The 13,667-nt window shown below is 34.9% G+C and overlaps 1 protein-coding gene across 1 annotated transcript in view; it reads right to left on the reverse strand.

Moving 5' to 3' along the window:
• Positions 1-13,667, reverse strand: part of RANBP9 (RAN binding protein 9) — a 92,513-nt gene that overhangs the window by 29,649 nt on the left and 49,197 nt on the right. The window contains exons 3-5 of the mRNA XM_004693299.2: positions 12,490-12,542; positions 11,191-11,358; positions 7,027-7,049 (exon numbers count right to left, since the gene is read on the reverse strand). Of these exons, the coding sequence (XP_004693356.1) occupies positions 7,027-7,049; positions 11,191-11,358; positions 12,490-12,538 (240 nt within the window). The 5' untranslated portion in view covers positions 12,539-12,542. The remainder of the gene's footprint in view (positions 1-7,026; positions 7,050-11,190; positions 11,359-12,489; positions 12,543-13,667) is intronic.

The raw sequence follows: 13,667 nt of genomic DNA on the forward strand, positions 1-13,667 counted from the left end.
AGATCATGCTTAGTGAGATAAGCCAGAAAGAGAAAGAAAAATACCGGATGGTTTCACTCATAGCAGGAGTATAATGGACCAGGCGAGAAAATAATTATAATGAACAGCTGTATACCAGAGACATTTTATGAGGGTGGAGTGGGGAATGGGATCAAAAACGGTAGGGGGAAGGAAGTGCACTGGACTATGGTGATGGCACATGGGTGACTTGGTGATGGGAAGCCCACGGGATCACAATGAGATAAAAAATGTACAAAATGATATAAAAATAAACTATTATAAAAAAAGAAGAAGAAGAAAATGTCAGGCTACACCACTAAAAAAAATTAAAGAATGCTCATTCAGATGACATTATATACTACATTCTAGACTAGACTACAAAATTTTTAGATATATGATCCATAATGTAGCTAAATTGGCCATTTGGTTATCAGATGCACCCCCACTTCATACATACTAAATATGATAAAATGTGCATTAGAACTGTATTAGTACATCATACATTAAGATAAAAAGAATAAGCATAATATTTGTATATTGACACAAAAAGATGTGCAATAAATATTACTAAAGAAAGCAGGCTTTGGAATAGTGTATAAACTATGAGCCCATATTTTCTGTAAATATTTAAATAATGAACATACTAGCTGATAAAAATTTAGAAAGAGATGGGATATATACTCAAGTTAACAGATTATATCTAAAAATCTGGAATTATGAGTAATTTTTTTGCACATTTCTGTACTGGTAAACAGTTCTTTAATTTCCTTGAATATTTAACACTACATATTAATTCTATAATCAGGAAGTGTTCAAGAAATAACTAAGATTATTTGGGTTTGGAGTCAATGAAAAATAATTTTTATACCACTGTCTCAACCTCAAAACTGAAGAATTTGAGGTCTGCCTATAAGTGGCCTTTAGTTTATCTCTGAAAATGGCGCATTAATGACAATACTACAAAGTCATGGAAATTAAATCTTCCATGTTCATTCTGAAAACCCTGGTGCCCTGCCCAGGTTACCTGGGGTGTGCATGTCCAAAAGCCACCTAGTACCTGAAAGACGTCACTTTCCACGGCAGAACGTGCCATTCCGGTTTTATAGTGGAGTGGCTGGTAGTATAAGCAGGCCAAACCGTGGGCTGGAGGCTGGGTCATGGCCTCAAGAGTGCTTAAGTTTTATTACACATGCTTAAAAATGCAGAGTAATGCTGAACTTCAGGGTTTAGAAGCAGGTTATCTGGTCCCTGAGCACATCTGACCAGTGGAAGTAAGCAAAGCTCCCACACTGTGGCACAGAACTTACAGCTCGTGGTTGATGAACCCTTGAGCTTTCCCTGCCAGTGAGAAGACCCTTATTTAAGAAAACAAGCAGACTGTTCCTAAACCAGCGGAGGAGGCTGCACAGAAAGAAAAGGATATACCAGACAATACTGAACAACAACATATGGCCTGTGATTACGTTCAGTCTAATATAAATGTAAATCAAAGTAAAAGCAGGGGTTAAAAAGCTGAAGAGTGAAAAGGATTAGGGATATTAGCCCTTAACTTGTGTGAAAAGGATTAAGGATATAAGCCCTTAACTTGCTAAACTATAATTTAAAAGTTAACAAACTTTAATTTGCTAGACTATAGATTTCTAAAAACAGAATACAAAAAGTTCAGTATACTCAGTTGTGAACCCTGACCACAATCCATTACCAAACTACAAAGAGTAAGCTTGTACAGGCTGTCACTCCCCAGTTACCAACCCCCTGACAGTCACTAATCTACCTTCTGACTCTACAGATCTGCCTATTCTAGACATGTCATAGAAGTAGAATTATATATGTGTGGTCTTTTGTAACTGGCTTTCATTTAGTATAAACTTCTGAATGGCATCTTTGTTGCATATAAGCATATACCTAGGTTATGAATTTGTTAAAATGTTTTCCAGAAGCAGTTTCTAAATTAAAAAAAAAATCCTATACAATTAGAAAAATAATGTCTTTAAGATGAGAAAAACAGATCACTGCCATTTTTTTTTTTTTTAAAGATTTTATTTTATTTGTGCATACAGAACTGGGATACAGGCCAGAGATGTGGAGGGTGAGAGAATTCACCAGAGACAGAGTGGAGTGCAGAACAGGCAGATCAACGAAATACACTGCTGAGGGGAGCAGCGGGCGGGTCAGGAGAGGTCTGCCACGCCATTTGGTCACCTCCGGGGCAGGCGGGAATCGAACTCATGAGGAGGCGGCTTTAGATTCTCAGTGCTGTGCTTTAACCCGCTGCGCCACCAGGGAGGGCCACTGCCATTTTTTTTAACTTATGAAAGATACAGATAGTAAAATGCTGTTCAAAAGGCAAATATAGACAATAAATTCATGTTCTCAATAGCATAGCTTTTCTATTTAAAACATTTTTCTAGAAAATGGAAATAAAATATGTATCTATAAAATGTGTATTTCGAATCAGTTTAAGGAACAAGAAATTGTAAGAGCTTCTTTAACAAAGGGAATTTATTTATTTCAAAACTGAATTACTTTATAGATGGACACTTTCAAACTGGTGAGCTGAACTGAAGAAGAAAGATTACTCTGAAAATGAGTAAAAGTTTCCAGCTTTATAGAAACCTATATCCCATCACAGGTATGATGCAGTCCACTAGGCATACTTGTTTTTTCCTGTAAATATAGTCTCCACAAGGATTTAATGCAACTAGTGAGATTACAGGTCCAGAATATAACCAGTTTCATGGTGCCCTTCTTAAGTAGAGGAATAACACGTGGAAGAGCAGAGATCTAAACGGGCCTCAACGGGCCTCAGAACCACTACAGTAAAAGGAAATTCATAACCACAACTGTAATCACCTCTTTAGCTACTGCTACAAAGTTAAATACACCACTTGCTAATTATAGACAGGCAAAAAATAAATTGGTGATTCTAATGCAGGACAAAAAAGAATTAGAAGGCAATACAAAAATAGTTAACATGTCTATAACCAGCCAGGTCTTTTCCAAATGCTCACCAATCTACCAAAGAGAAACAAAAACGAAACAAAAAATCTGCTCCTTCTGTCAAGCTGATTTTACATGCTCAGTGCCACAAAATGGGGGAAATCCCCACAGCTACCAAGCCCTTTAACCACTTTCAGAGGGAAAGAGTCTTACTTACCAAAGACTGCAATGGTATGAGCAACATCAATCTACAGACCACGTTCCACACCTATACTCCATCATCCCCTAAGGTGGTTTCTCCAAAGACTCACCCTCTCCACTTAAAAAAGCTATCTCCATGGCCCTCCCTGGTGGCGCAGCGGGTTAAAGCACAGCACTGAGAATCTAGGGCCGCTTCTGCATGAGTTCGATTCCCGCCTGCCCCGGAGGAGACCACATGGCGTGGCAGACCTCTCCTGGCCGGCCCGCTGCTCCCCTCAGCAGTGTTCCTCGTTGATCTGCCTGTTCTGTTCCCTATTCTGTCTCTGGTGAAGCCTCTCACCGCCCCTGAGCCTCTGGCCTGTACCCCAGTTCTGTATGCACAAATAAATAAATCTTAAAAAAAAAAAAAAAAAAGCTATCTCCATTCCCACTGTCTACTCAAGGGCAGTCACCATATTACTTTTCAACTGTTTTGCTTGCTAACTGAATCACTCTCATCAGCACTACCACTAGTTACGTCGTATTCCTTTATTCTCTACTGTTATTAAAAACCATTAATGTCCAGACTCCCATCTTCCTACTCTTTTAAAGCACTTGATTTCTCCATTATTCTGCTGAAAATTTCTTGTCATTTGTGTCCCCCACTTTCCTAAATCCACGTGTCAATCTTTAGCCCTTAGCTTATGTGATGTATCACATGTGATACGACATTTGACACAGTTAATCCTTCCTTTTGATAAACATTCTTCATTTCGTTTTGAAGTCAACCAATTCCCCCTAACCCCCGTCCCCCAAAAGTTCACATATTTATTACCAAGCCAGATACGTAAGATACCAACAGAAAAAACATCTGGACCCTCCCTGGTGGTGTAAGGTGTTAGGATGCAGCACTGCAAGCCAGTCACAGCAACTTCAGTGAGAGTTTGATCCCTGACCCACATGGCGTGGCAGACTTCTCCTGATCCACCCACTGCTCCCCTTAGCAGTGTACCTTGTTGATCTGCCTGTTCTGCTTCCCACTGTCTCTGGTGTATCCTCTCCTGCACTTCCAGCGTGTACCTCAGTTCTATATGCATAAATAAATAAATCTTTAAAAAAGAAAACACAGGCCCTCCGTTAGTGCAATGGGCTGGGCCACAGCACTGCAAGCTGGTGGCAGTCGCTTCAGTGCGGGTTCAATCCCCAACCCTGGTGGTGACCCACATGGTGCAGCAGACCTCTCCTGACCTGCCCGCTGCTCCCCTCAGCAGTGTAACTCGTCAATCTGCCTGTTCTGCTCCCTTCTGTCTCTGGTGAAGCCTCTCACCACCCCTGCACCTCTGGCTGCACCAGTTGTTTGAATAAATAAATCTTTAAAAAAACAAAAACACACATCCACAAAACATAGTGATGTTTCAGTGTGGTATGCTAAAATGTTATTGATTTTGATACAGCATGAATATGCATGCCCTCTCATCTAACAAACCCAGCTTGGTTTTTCTCTCTTGAATTGTACCTGATTTTATTACCAGTTTACATCTAAATCCATTGGGAAATGGGATAGTCTTGCGGTTAAGTTTTCCTATTACCTCACTGATTGCTCCTTCTCAATTTTCCTTTGCTGGCTCCTTGTCTTCTCCCCAAATCGACATGTCCCAGAACTCATTTGGTTCCAGTTCTCTTCTCTGCCTGTACAAACTTCCTCATCTAGAATTACAACTTTAAACACTAAAATGCCACGAACCCCTAATTTTCATTTTTGGTCCAGATCTTTTTTATAAATTGAAAGTGTGTATAGTCACCTGCATTCCTGACAATTGCATTTAAATTATCCAAAACGGAACATCAGATCACCTGCCTCAAAATTTGCTCTACCTATAGTCTTATCAACATCAGTGCCATCTCCATTCTTTCAATTCCTCAAGTCAAAAACTCTTGAAGTCAGACCTCTTTCTCACATTTTCACATGCAATCCATCATGAAAGTTCTCTTGGTTCTGATTTATGTTTATTTTACTTTTTAATCCATCTGGGAATCTCTTTGGTATAAATGTAAGATAAATCCTACGATGACTACTTCAAAATACTTGCTTCATCATTTGCTTTTTAAAAATGATCCTTTTTGATGAGCAATTTTAATTTATAGTCTCCAAACTCTGGTAGATTTAGCAAAAACTATTTTCTAACTTGAACTTATTTTTCTGCAAATATCAATAATCTATAAGACTCTGAGTTTTCTCTCTCTCTCTCTCTCTCACAAAACATCCCTGATATTGGAACCTTATATCTGATCAGGCGGCTGTCATGAAATAGCTGTTACTGCTTGCATAGGTGGGAATCTGCTGAAGAATGAACTGATAATTCCTTTTTTGTTTTTCTGGTTTAATAGCTGGATAATAGCATTTCTCAAAACATTTTTGTCAACAGGTCATATAAGGACTAACTGAAAAAGGATTATCAGAGTTCTGGTTGTTTCAGAACTCTGAACTTTAGTTTGCCTCTTTGATAAAAAGAAGTGATAGCATCAAGATCTGAAAAAGGTGATTAGAAGCTTAGAAGAAAATTCCAGAGACCTAATGGAGAACCTAACAGATATGCTTGATAACACAGAAGACATCATGTAGACGACCAGAGATCAAATCTAAAATAGTTTAAAATGAAAGATGGGACTCTGAAAATGAAGTTAAGTAGTTCCTTAACCAATGTGTATTGTTTATCTCACTTTTTTAAGTGTTCAATGGTGATTACAATTTTTTTACATAGCCCTAAGAGTTCAGTGGTGTAAAATAAATCTCTAAATTATAAGCACTGTACTATAATTTATTAGTTTTTTTCCTCCTTTAGTGCTATATGGTGCATATTACAATGATCAGCATGGATTTGGTTAGTAAGGCATTCTAGACTAAAAATTACTTTTCATACCTCTTGTGAGGCAAGTCACTGTCATATACCTGAATTTCTATAATTAACACCCTCAGAGGTCTACTTGCTTTAACCTTATTCCCCTCTACAACCTACTTTTCAACCTAAGAATTAGAGATCCTTTAAAAGGTAAAGTCATACCTTAACTAAAACTCTCCAATGTTTTTGCATTTAACTCAAAGTAATTGAGTCCTTTCAATGGTCCTCAACGTCTGGATTATCAGCTCACTCTCCCCATCACTGTTGCTCACTCCTCTCCTCTTCCCTGCCTTTCTCGTGCTCCTCTACTACACACCACACTATGCTTCAAACAGGCCAGATATGCTTCTACCTTATGTACCTCCCCCCCTCCCCCAACTCTTCCTTCTGCCTAGAAAAATCTTGCTCAACATATCTATTTAATTAACTTCCTCACTTCATATTATTGCTCAAGTCTTACCTTGAGCAAAGGTGAACAAATGTACCATGTTCTACCTTTGGTAGTCCCAGCACTCTTATCTGTTCTTTCCTTAAAAGTATTTGAAAACTTTTAAAATACTAATGTACTTGTTCTTCATGCATTCCTTATCCTCTAACTTCCCCTAAAGCTCTAAGCAGCACATGCAGTCCCTTATCTAAGCTGAGAACCAGTCAACACGTAGACATTCAATATATGTTGGATGACTAGAAATCTGTATAGCAACTTACTGAACAGTACAATAACACCAAGAAAACATTTCAAACGAATGCATACTGACTTTACAAAGGTTATCAATTTTTATTTATTTTTGTTATCACAGTGTTCCAATGCAATTTGGAGCTGAATTTCTGAATGTTCTCACCAAGGATGAATGGAAAAGGAGTCAATTCTATGAGTAATATAAAAATTCAACAAATAGTAACAAGATTGCATTCTAAAACATGATTCTTTATACTTCCTTTATTTAAATATTCAAAATCACTTAAAAACAAAACAAAACAAAACAAAACAAAACTAATGTCTTACCGGTAGGTCTGTGAAAGCAATACCTACAAAAAAAAAAAAATAATAAGGGCATTAGAGGCTGCTTTTCAAAGGCAGACTATGATAACAAGCTGACTTTCTAACTAAAAATAAGGGAAAGAATGGCAAAAAAGGAAAAAAGCCGAAATATAAAATAACGAGACTAACTTTTTTTTTCAATAATACTCTCGTAAGTCTGAGTAAATTCTGTCCCCTTTAAGGTCATCAGGCTCATTAGTCATACACTAGTTTTATTTCTGGGCTCCTGCTATATTCTTTAGGATTTCTGGAATGGTCAAATACATCTACAAGGTTATGTTATGAACTACATAAGAAAACTGATTAAAACAGTCATATTTGATTTCTGACTGATACCCAAGCTGTTTTATCCAATCTTATCATTTAATCATCTTTACCCAGCTTTAGCTTGTAAATAATTATATGGGGGAGGAGAGAGAAGAGATATTTTTTGTTTAAAAAAACATATAATATATATATAGTACATTTGTTTTTCAAGAAATTACTTTTTACAAATATATTCTTAAATAACTTTGCACTTTGAAAGGAAAAAATACCTCCTTCAAAGGATAAAAATTAATACAGTTGAAAATTTCTCTTGAATGTCCTCTGACAGTAATTTCACAACACAGTCATGTTCCAAATATACTTAAGCAATGAGATGTCACTGGAATAAGCCTACTGGCATCCCAAGGGATGCTTTAATAATCTCTTTTCAAATATTCAACTGTATTAACTTTGTTGAAAATGAGTTAGTAAGAAAAATATTGCTCATTCATGTTTTAAAAAGATTGAACTCTAGAATAACAAAAGAGGATAGCATTGGTGAATCAGTTAATCACAAGTTTTTAAGTCCCATTAAAATAAAAGAAAAGAATCACATCAGCACTACCTCCTCTAGGTGTTAACTAGCAACTAAAAAAGAAGGTATTTACATTATATTGTCTTTAAGGTTTCTTCTAAATTGAGATTCTATGCTTCTAGGATTGTGCTATACCATCAGAAAACACAACTGGTTGACCCTAGTTATTACTAAATTTAGAAGACAAACTGACTACATTTACTACATATTTATACATACATATATATTTTTAAATGTATAAAATATATTTTTAAAAAGTATAAAATACTGCTTTATCGTATTTTTATAACTTTAAAAAAAATTTGTCTTGTCAAAAGGAAAAGTTGGAGACTCCCATCCCCAACATTCTGTTTTCACCATTAATAAATAGAAAAGAAACTGTACAGAAATTTAATTTTGAAATGGTAAAATACATCTTCAAAGTTATATCAGCAAACATGTAAGTTGATTTAAAAATTTCTAAAAATTTAAGAAAACTAAAAAAGGCACGGAAAATAGAGAATATTTTAATGAAAATCTTACCATATATGTCTTTACTATTTTTCATAAAATAGCAGACCAAACAATTTTCTTTAAAGATTGGCTAAACTTACATTATTTTAACTAAAATTATTTTTCATAATTTCTGAAATCTAATGTTTGCTAAGCTCTAGCAAACATTATTTTAAAAAATCCAATTTAATTCCACAGATTAACATTTTTGAAAACTGTCAAACATAGCTACCACAAGCTATACACACTCAGCTATAAAATATGCCATTTTAACAAGTAGACATGATAATTATTTAAGTTTTACATGGAAATTTTTTTTTTATATTTCTAATTTCCCAATCTGTCAAGGAAGATACTTTTTGAAGCTATCCTTGATGAATAATATTCAATGAATATGTCAAAAAAATTCAAATTAACCTAGATATTGAAATGTTTTTCTTTAATTATTTTCCCAAATAAAGCCCTTTCTACCTCCTTACATTGTAAATAGGTGTGTATTTCAAAAACCTCTGTAAGACTGAAAACTAAAGATAACTATTAAGCTTTTGGACTGAAATTTCCACTTTGAGAACTAAAAGATATTAATAACTGAATTTTTTGTCTTTAGATGCCAGAGTCTGGATGATTCTGCTCTTGGACATATGATCTGTGTTACAACTACTCACTTCTACCACTGTAGCAAGAAACAGTCATAAATGAATGGGAATAGCTATGTTCCAGTGAAGCTTGACTCTTGTTTTAGAAGCATTTCTTTTTCTTGTCTTTATTTATTTTTAAAAAGGAATGGTAGTTTATAAAAGCTCTACCTGGTCAGTAAAAGTTCTCACTATTTGATACAGCTTTCAAATTTTTCCAGCTGACTTGTGTGTGGCAGATGCTACTAAATATTCTTTATTTCTGCTCACCAATGTTTTACCATTGCATCCCAGCCCAAAACTCTGGCAAACAACACAGAGTGAATATTCGCTATGTAACAGGCAATGCTCTAAAAAGTTTGCATATTACAGTTTCTGTTTATCTAACAACCTTACTAAGGTATGTATCACAGTGATCTTAATTTGCAAAGTAAAGAACCTGCAGCATAGAAGTGCTCGGTAGCTTGCCTAAGAGAGTACATGGTCTAAGTGAGGAGATAAAACGAGGCAACCAAATAGCCAATCTTCATGTTCTTCACCCTCTCTATGCTTAATAAGTATCTATCGCCTTTATGAATTAATAATGACAAGTGCTTCAAGTTAACTTAGAGATCTCTCCCCCTCTAGAGTGTGTTCTCCCAGCACACCTTCCTCCACCTAAGCACCTGCAGTCCTCACCACCACAGTCCACTGTGCTCTCCCCTCCCCTATTCACTCCACCCTCATGCCTCCTGGATATATCAGATCTATGGTCAACTTTCAAGGACGAAAGCTTTTAAACGCATCTGCTATTTTAAAAACAGCTTTTCTATTTAGAAAAAATTCCAATTTAAATGTTTGTGAAAATCTAACAGGAATAAAGAAAACATCACGTTGCCATAATCTTCCCATTTTTCTCAAATAAAATTTCTCAAGGTTAAATATTTAAAAAACTAAAAACATAATTTTGGTTTTAAAATATCTTTTTTTATACTTCTGAACCAAAGGTTATACCAAAAACCATCTTTCTTCTGGTTTAATTTAAGATATCTTAAGATAAAATATCCCAGTTAAGTGCTTTGATAAGAGAGAATAGTATCAAATACACTGTACCCTTCTGGAAACTAGCTGGTCACAACAATCAAATCACAGATACTCAAGTACTCAGGTAAGAATGCATAGCATTCTTAATAAACGTATTATACCCACGAGGCTTCAATGGTTTTCTGGGGACTTAAGATCGCCTTTAAGTCTGATAAAACACAGGACTTCAACACTAATGGAAGAAAAAGTTCTATGCTAAACATAAACATGAAAAAGACATCAACTTTATACCAAGTATGTCGAACACTAAAGAACAGCTATTACCAATATAGCTAGAAATTTAGGATTTACTACTATGAAATGAAAGAATGGCCTTTATGCTATATTAAAAAACATATATATGTCTAAGCATACTATTTGCAATCTGATTTTTAAATACTATTTATCAACAAACCATGGGTTACTTAGCTTTTGCCTCTTTTCACTGTACGTATCAGAAATAATCTGCTATGAGTAAGGACTTTTCAGACAATAAAAGTATTGTAAAGCACTATTACTTAAAGCATCAGACTTTACTTTTTGTAATGCTAAAACCAAATTCAAAAAACTAAGAACAGGGAATATAGCTATCAGACAAAAAATTTACAGTGCTATGGAGCTAATAATCTAATTTTCTAGTCTGACAATGGATAGGTTTTTCTCAAGCTTTATTGATCTATTTATTTATTAGCCACCCGTCTTTCATTTATAGAAGCTCAGTTAATTATCTGCTTGTTTAATTCTCCCTTTAGCAAAACTGGTAGTCCCTTCCCTTTATTATAAACCCTCGCACTGAACCAAAAACTGACATGAGTCTTTTTGGTACCTGATACCTAAAGAACTGCATCATACTGAGAAATGTTTTACTCAGAGCAAAGCAGAAAACAGATTTCATTCTATCAACTAACATAAGAAAATGAGTCAATTTTTCTAGTGCTATTCCTATAACTACGATACAAAATAGCCAGAATACAAGTTTTTACATTTCTCCAGTGTACACCTGGAAAGAGCAAAGAACCCCCATCCAGTGACTACCATACTACAAGTACAATAATCACAACATTTGGTTATTTTACATGCAAAACACTAGCTCAGTACCTAAACTATGTCCATTCTTGGTGTAGAAGCAGGTATTGTTGATAAGATTAACACAACAGCCAATTACATCACCAGTTGTAAAAGTTGGTCCATAAGGCTGTCCCGTTCCAGAAGAACAAAATGAATGTCCGTCATCCCCATGGTAACCATACGAATGTTTATCCCAGCCTAGAAAGAAAGTTTCAGTATATATCAATAAACAGTAAGTGACTTTGTGACACATTTAATTCACCACAATTATGACATGCCAGACTGGTAGAACAGACAGTATAAAACCCTCAAAAGTACAGTTACATTCTCAACAATTATACTATTTTATTAAGATACTATTCAAAATATTAAACAAAAATAATTTCATCACATAGAATAAACACTACACCATGTATTAAGAGTGAGGATTCCCACAGAAAATGAAACAAAAGCAGGAAACATTTTCCACACAAACTTAATACAGCAAAAGGATAAACACAAACACACACATACAGTTTAATATAAAATAGAAGATTATATCCTAATTAAAACAGAGGATATTTTTAAGGCTGTGATTAAAATTTAAAAATGTTAATTTGTGGATCATAACATAATACCAATCTACACTTATATCATTATTAAGAGATTTATAGACACACACACTTTATCACAATTCCTTCTACATTTTTTAATTAATAAAACCTTCTTCCAAGTATAACTTTAACCAAAAAGGTATACTGAAAATAATCTCAAGTTAACATAGCTAATCATGATTAGGTGACAGACACACTGGCTTGTTTTTATTTTGTTTTAAAGGCACAGTAGTTTTAGTCATTATGCTTTTCAGTGCCCCCCCCCCAAATTAACATTTAACATTAGCAAATAGAATCTACAAAATACAATCTAAGAATCATTTCCTTTTGATTAAAGGTTTTAGGAAACAATTCTGCCATCTCCAGTCATATCTCCCTTAGTTTACTTTCAACATCAGTTATTACTATTATTTAAGTAACTGAATATTAAACAACTGAAGTAGGTTATTAACCATAAGTCAGCACTGTTTTTGGTAGCAAACAGAATCAGCTACATTAACATTTTAAAGTAGCTGAAAAATTTATGTATTGGAAGTAAAAACAAGAACAAGTTTTAAAAAGCTGCATGGATGGCTAAGCTGTATTTTGCTAAAAAGCATTAAATTTATTAAAACCATTCAGTGTCCACAATGAACTTATAAAATATATAAAAATCAATGTAGTCATTATATTCAAATTATTATGTGAAATTCTAATCAAAAGTAAGCCGTAAGATTGTACTATAATTCAACTATACCTGGTAGTCTATTCATATTCACACCTTGGGCAGAAAGACCAATTCCCATGTAACTGTTAAACAGAAAAATAAGAAAGAGCTTGTTATAAGAGTCATACACATCCACGATACGTTGTTATACGAATTATTCATAAATATACCCAGATTAGGAGTGCTACTAATATCTATTAATATTAAACTTAGGTACATGTACATATTTAGGATTAAGACTGCTCACAGAAAAAGTACACAGGAATTTGTGAAAGCCAAAAGTAATGTTAACTAAAAATATAAATGAGCTTCCAAATGGACATAGCAAAAATCTCAGACTACAAACCAAAAAACGAACATGTACTTATTCTGAGGAAAGTATTAAATTTCTAAAACAGCTGAAACGCTTACTAATTCACACTAAAAATGTACATCATAGGATATTTAAATACAAACTGGTTTTTCTGTAGTTTTTGGGCAAGCTGTCAAAACTGACCTAAGCATGAGACTCTATAGATTTATTTAGGAAAGTAAGAGAACAAAATAATGTCCACTTAAAAACTCCAGAGGAATAAGTAATTAATAAGAAATGCATTCATTTTTAAAATTAAAAAAATATTAATAGTAAAACCTGACAGGTAATTCTAAAAAGGAAAAATATAAAGCAGTACTTTTTTTTTTTTTGGAGAGAAAGTTTGTTTTAATTTGATTCCATCTGTTAAAATCCCAGATATAATATGACGAATTAGAAATATATAGGAAACATAATGTATTATGACTAATGAAAATTATTACAGTAGCTCAACGGTAATCCAACATTTAAGAATGTTCTTTTGGGTCCTCTCTGGTGGCGCAGCAGGTTAAAGCACCACACTAAGAAGCTAAAGCCACTTCAGCATGATCCCCACCCCAGGAGGTGATCCACAGGGCTGGCAGACCTCTCCTGACACACCGGCTTCACCCCTCAGCAGTGTATTTCATCAGTCGGCCCTTTCTGCTCCCCACTCTGTCTCTGGTGATTCCTCTCACCGCCCCTGCACCTCTTGCCTGTACCCCAGTTCTGTATGCATAAATAAATCTTTAAAAAAAAAAGAAGAAGACATTTGGGCTGCTTCCATGTAAAGATGTGGTACATATATACAATGGAATATTACTCAGCAACCAAAAAAGAGAAACACATGTCTTTTGCAGCAACTTGGATGGAGCTG

This window comes from Condylura cristata, unplaced genomic scaffold (genome assembly GCF_000260355.1).
Source record: "Condylura cristata isolate star-nosed mole 26May11 unplaced genomic scaffold, ConCri1.0 scaffold00037, whole genome shotgun sequence".
Taxonomy (NCBI): Eukaryota; Metazoa; Chordata; class Mammalia; order Eulipotyphla; family Talpidae; genus Condylura; species Condylura cristata.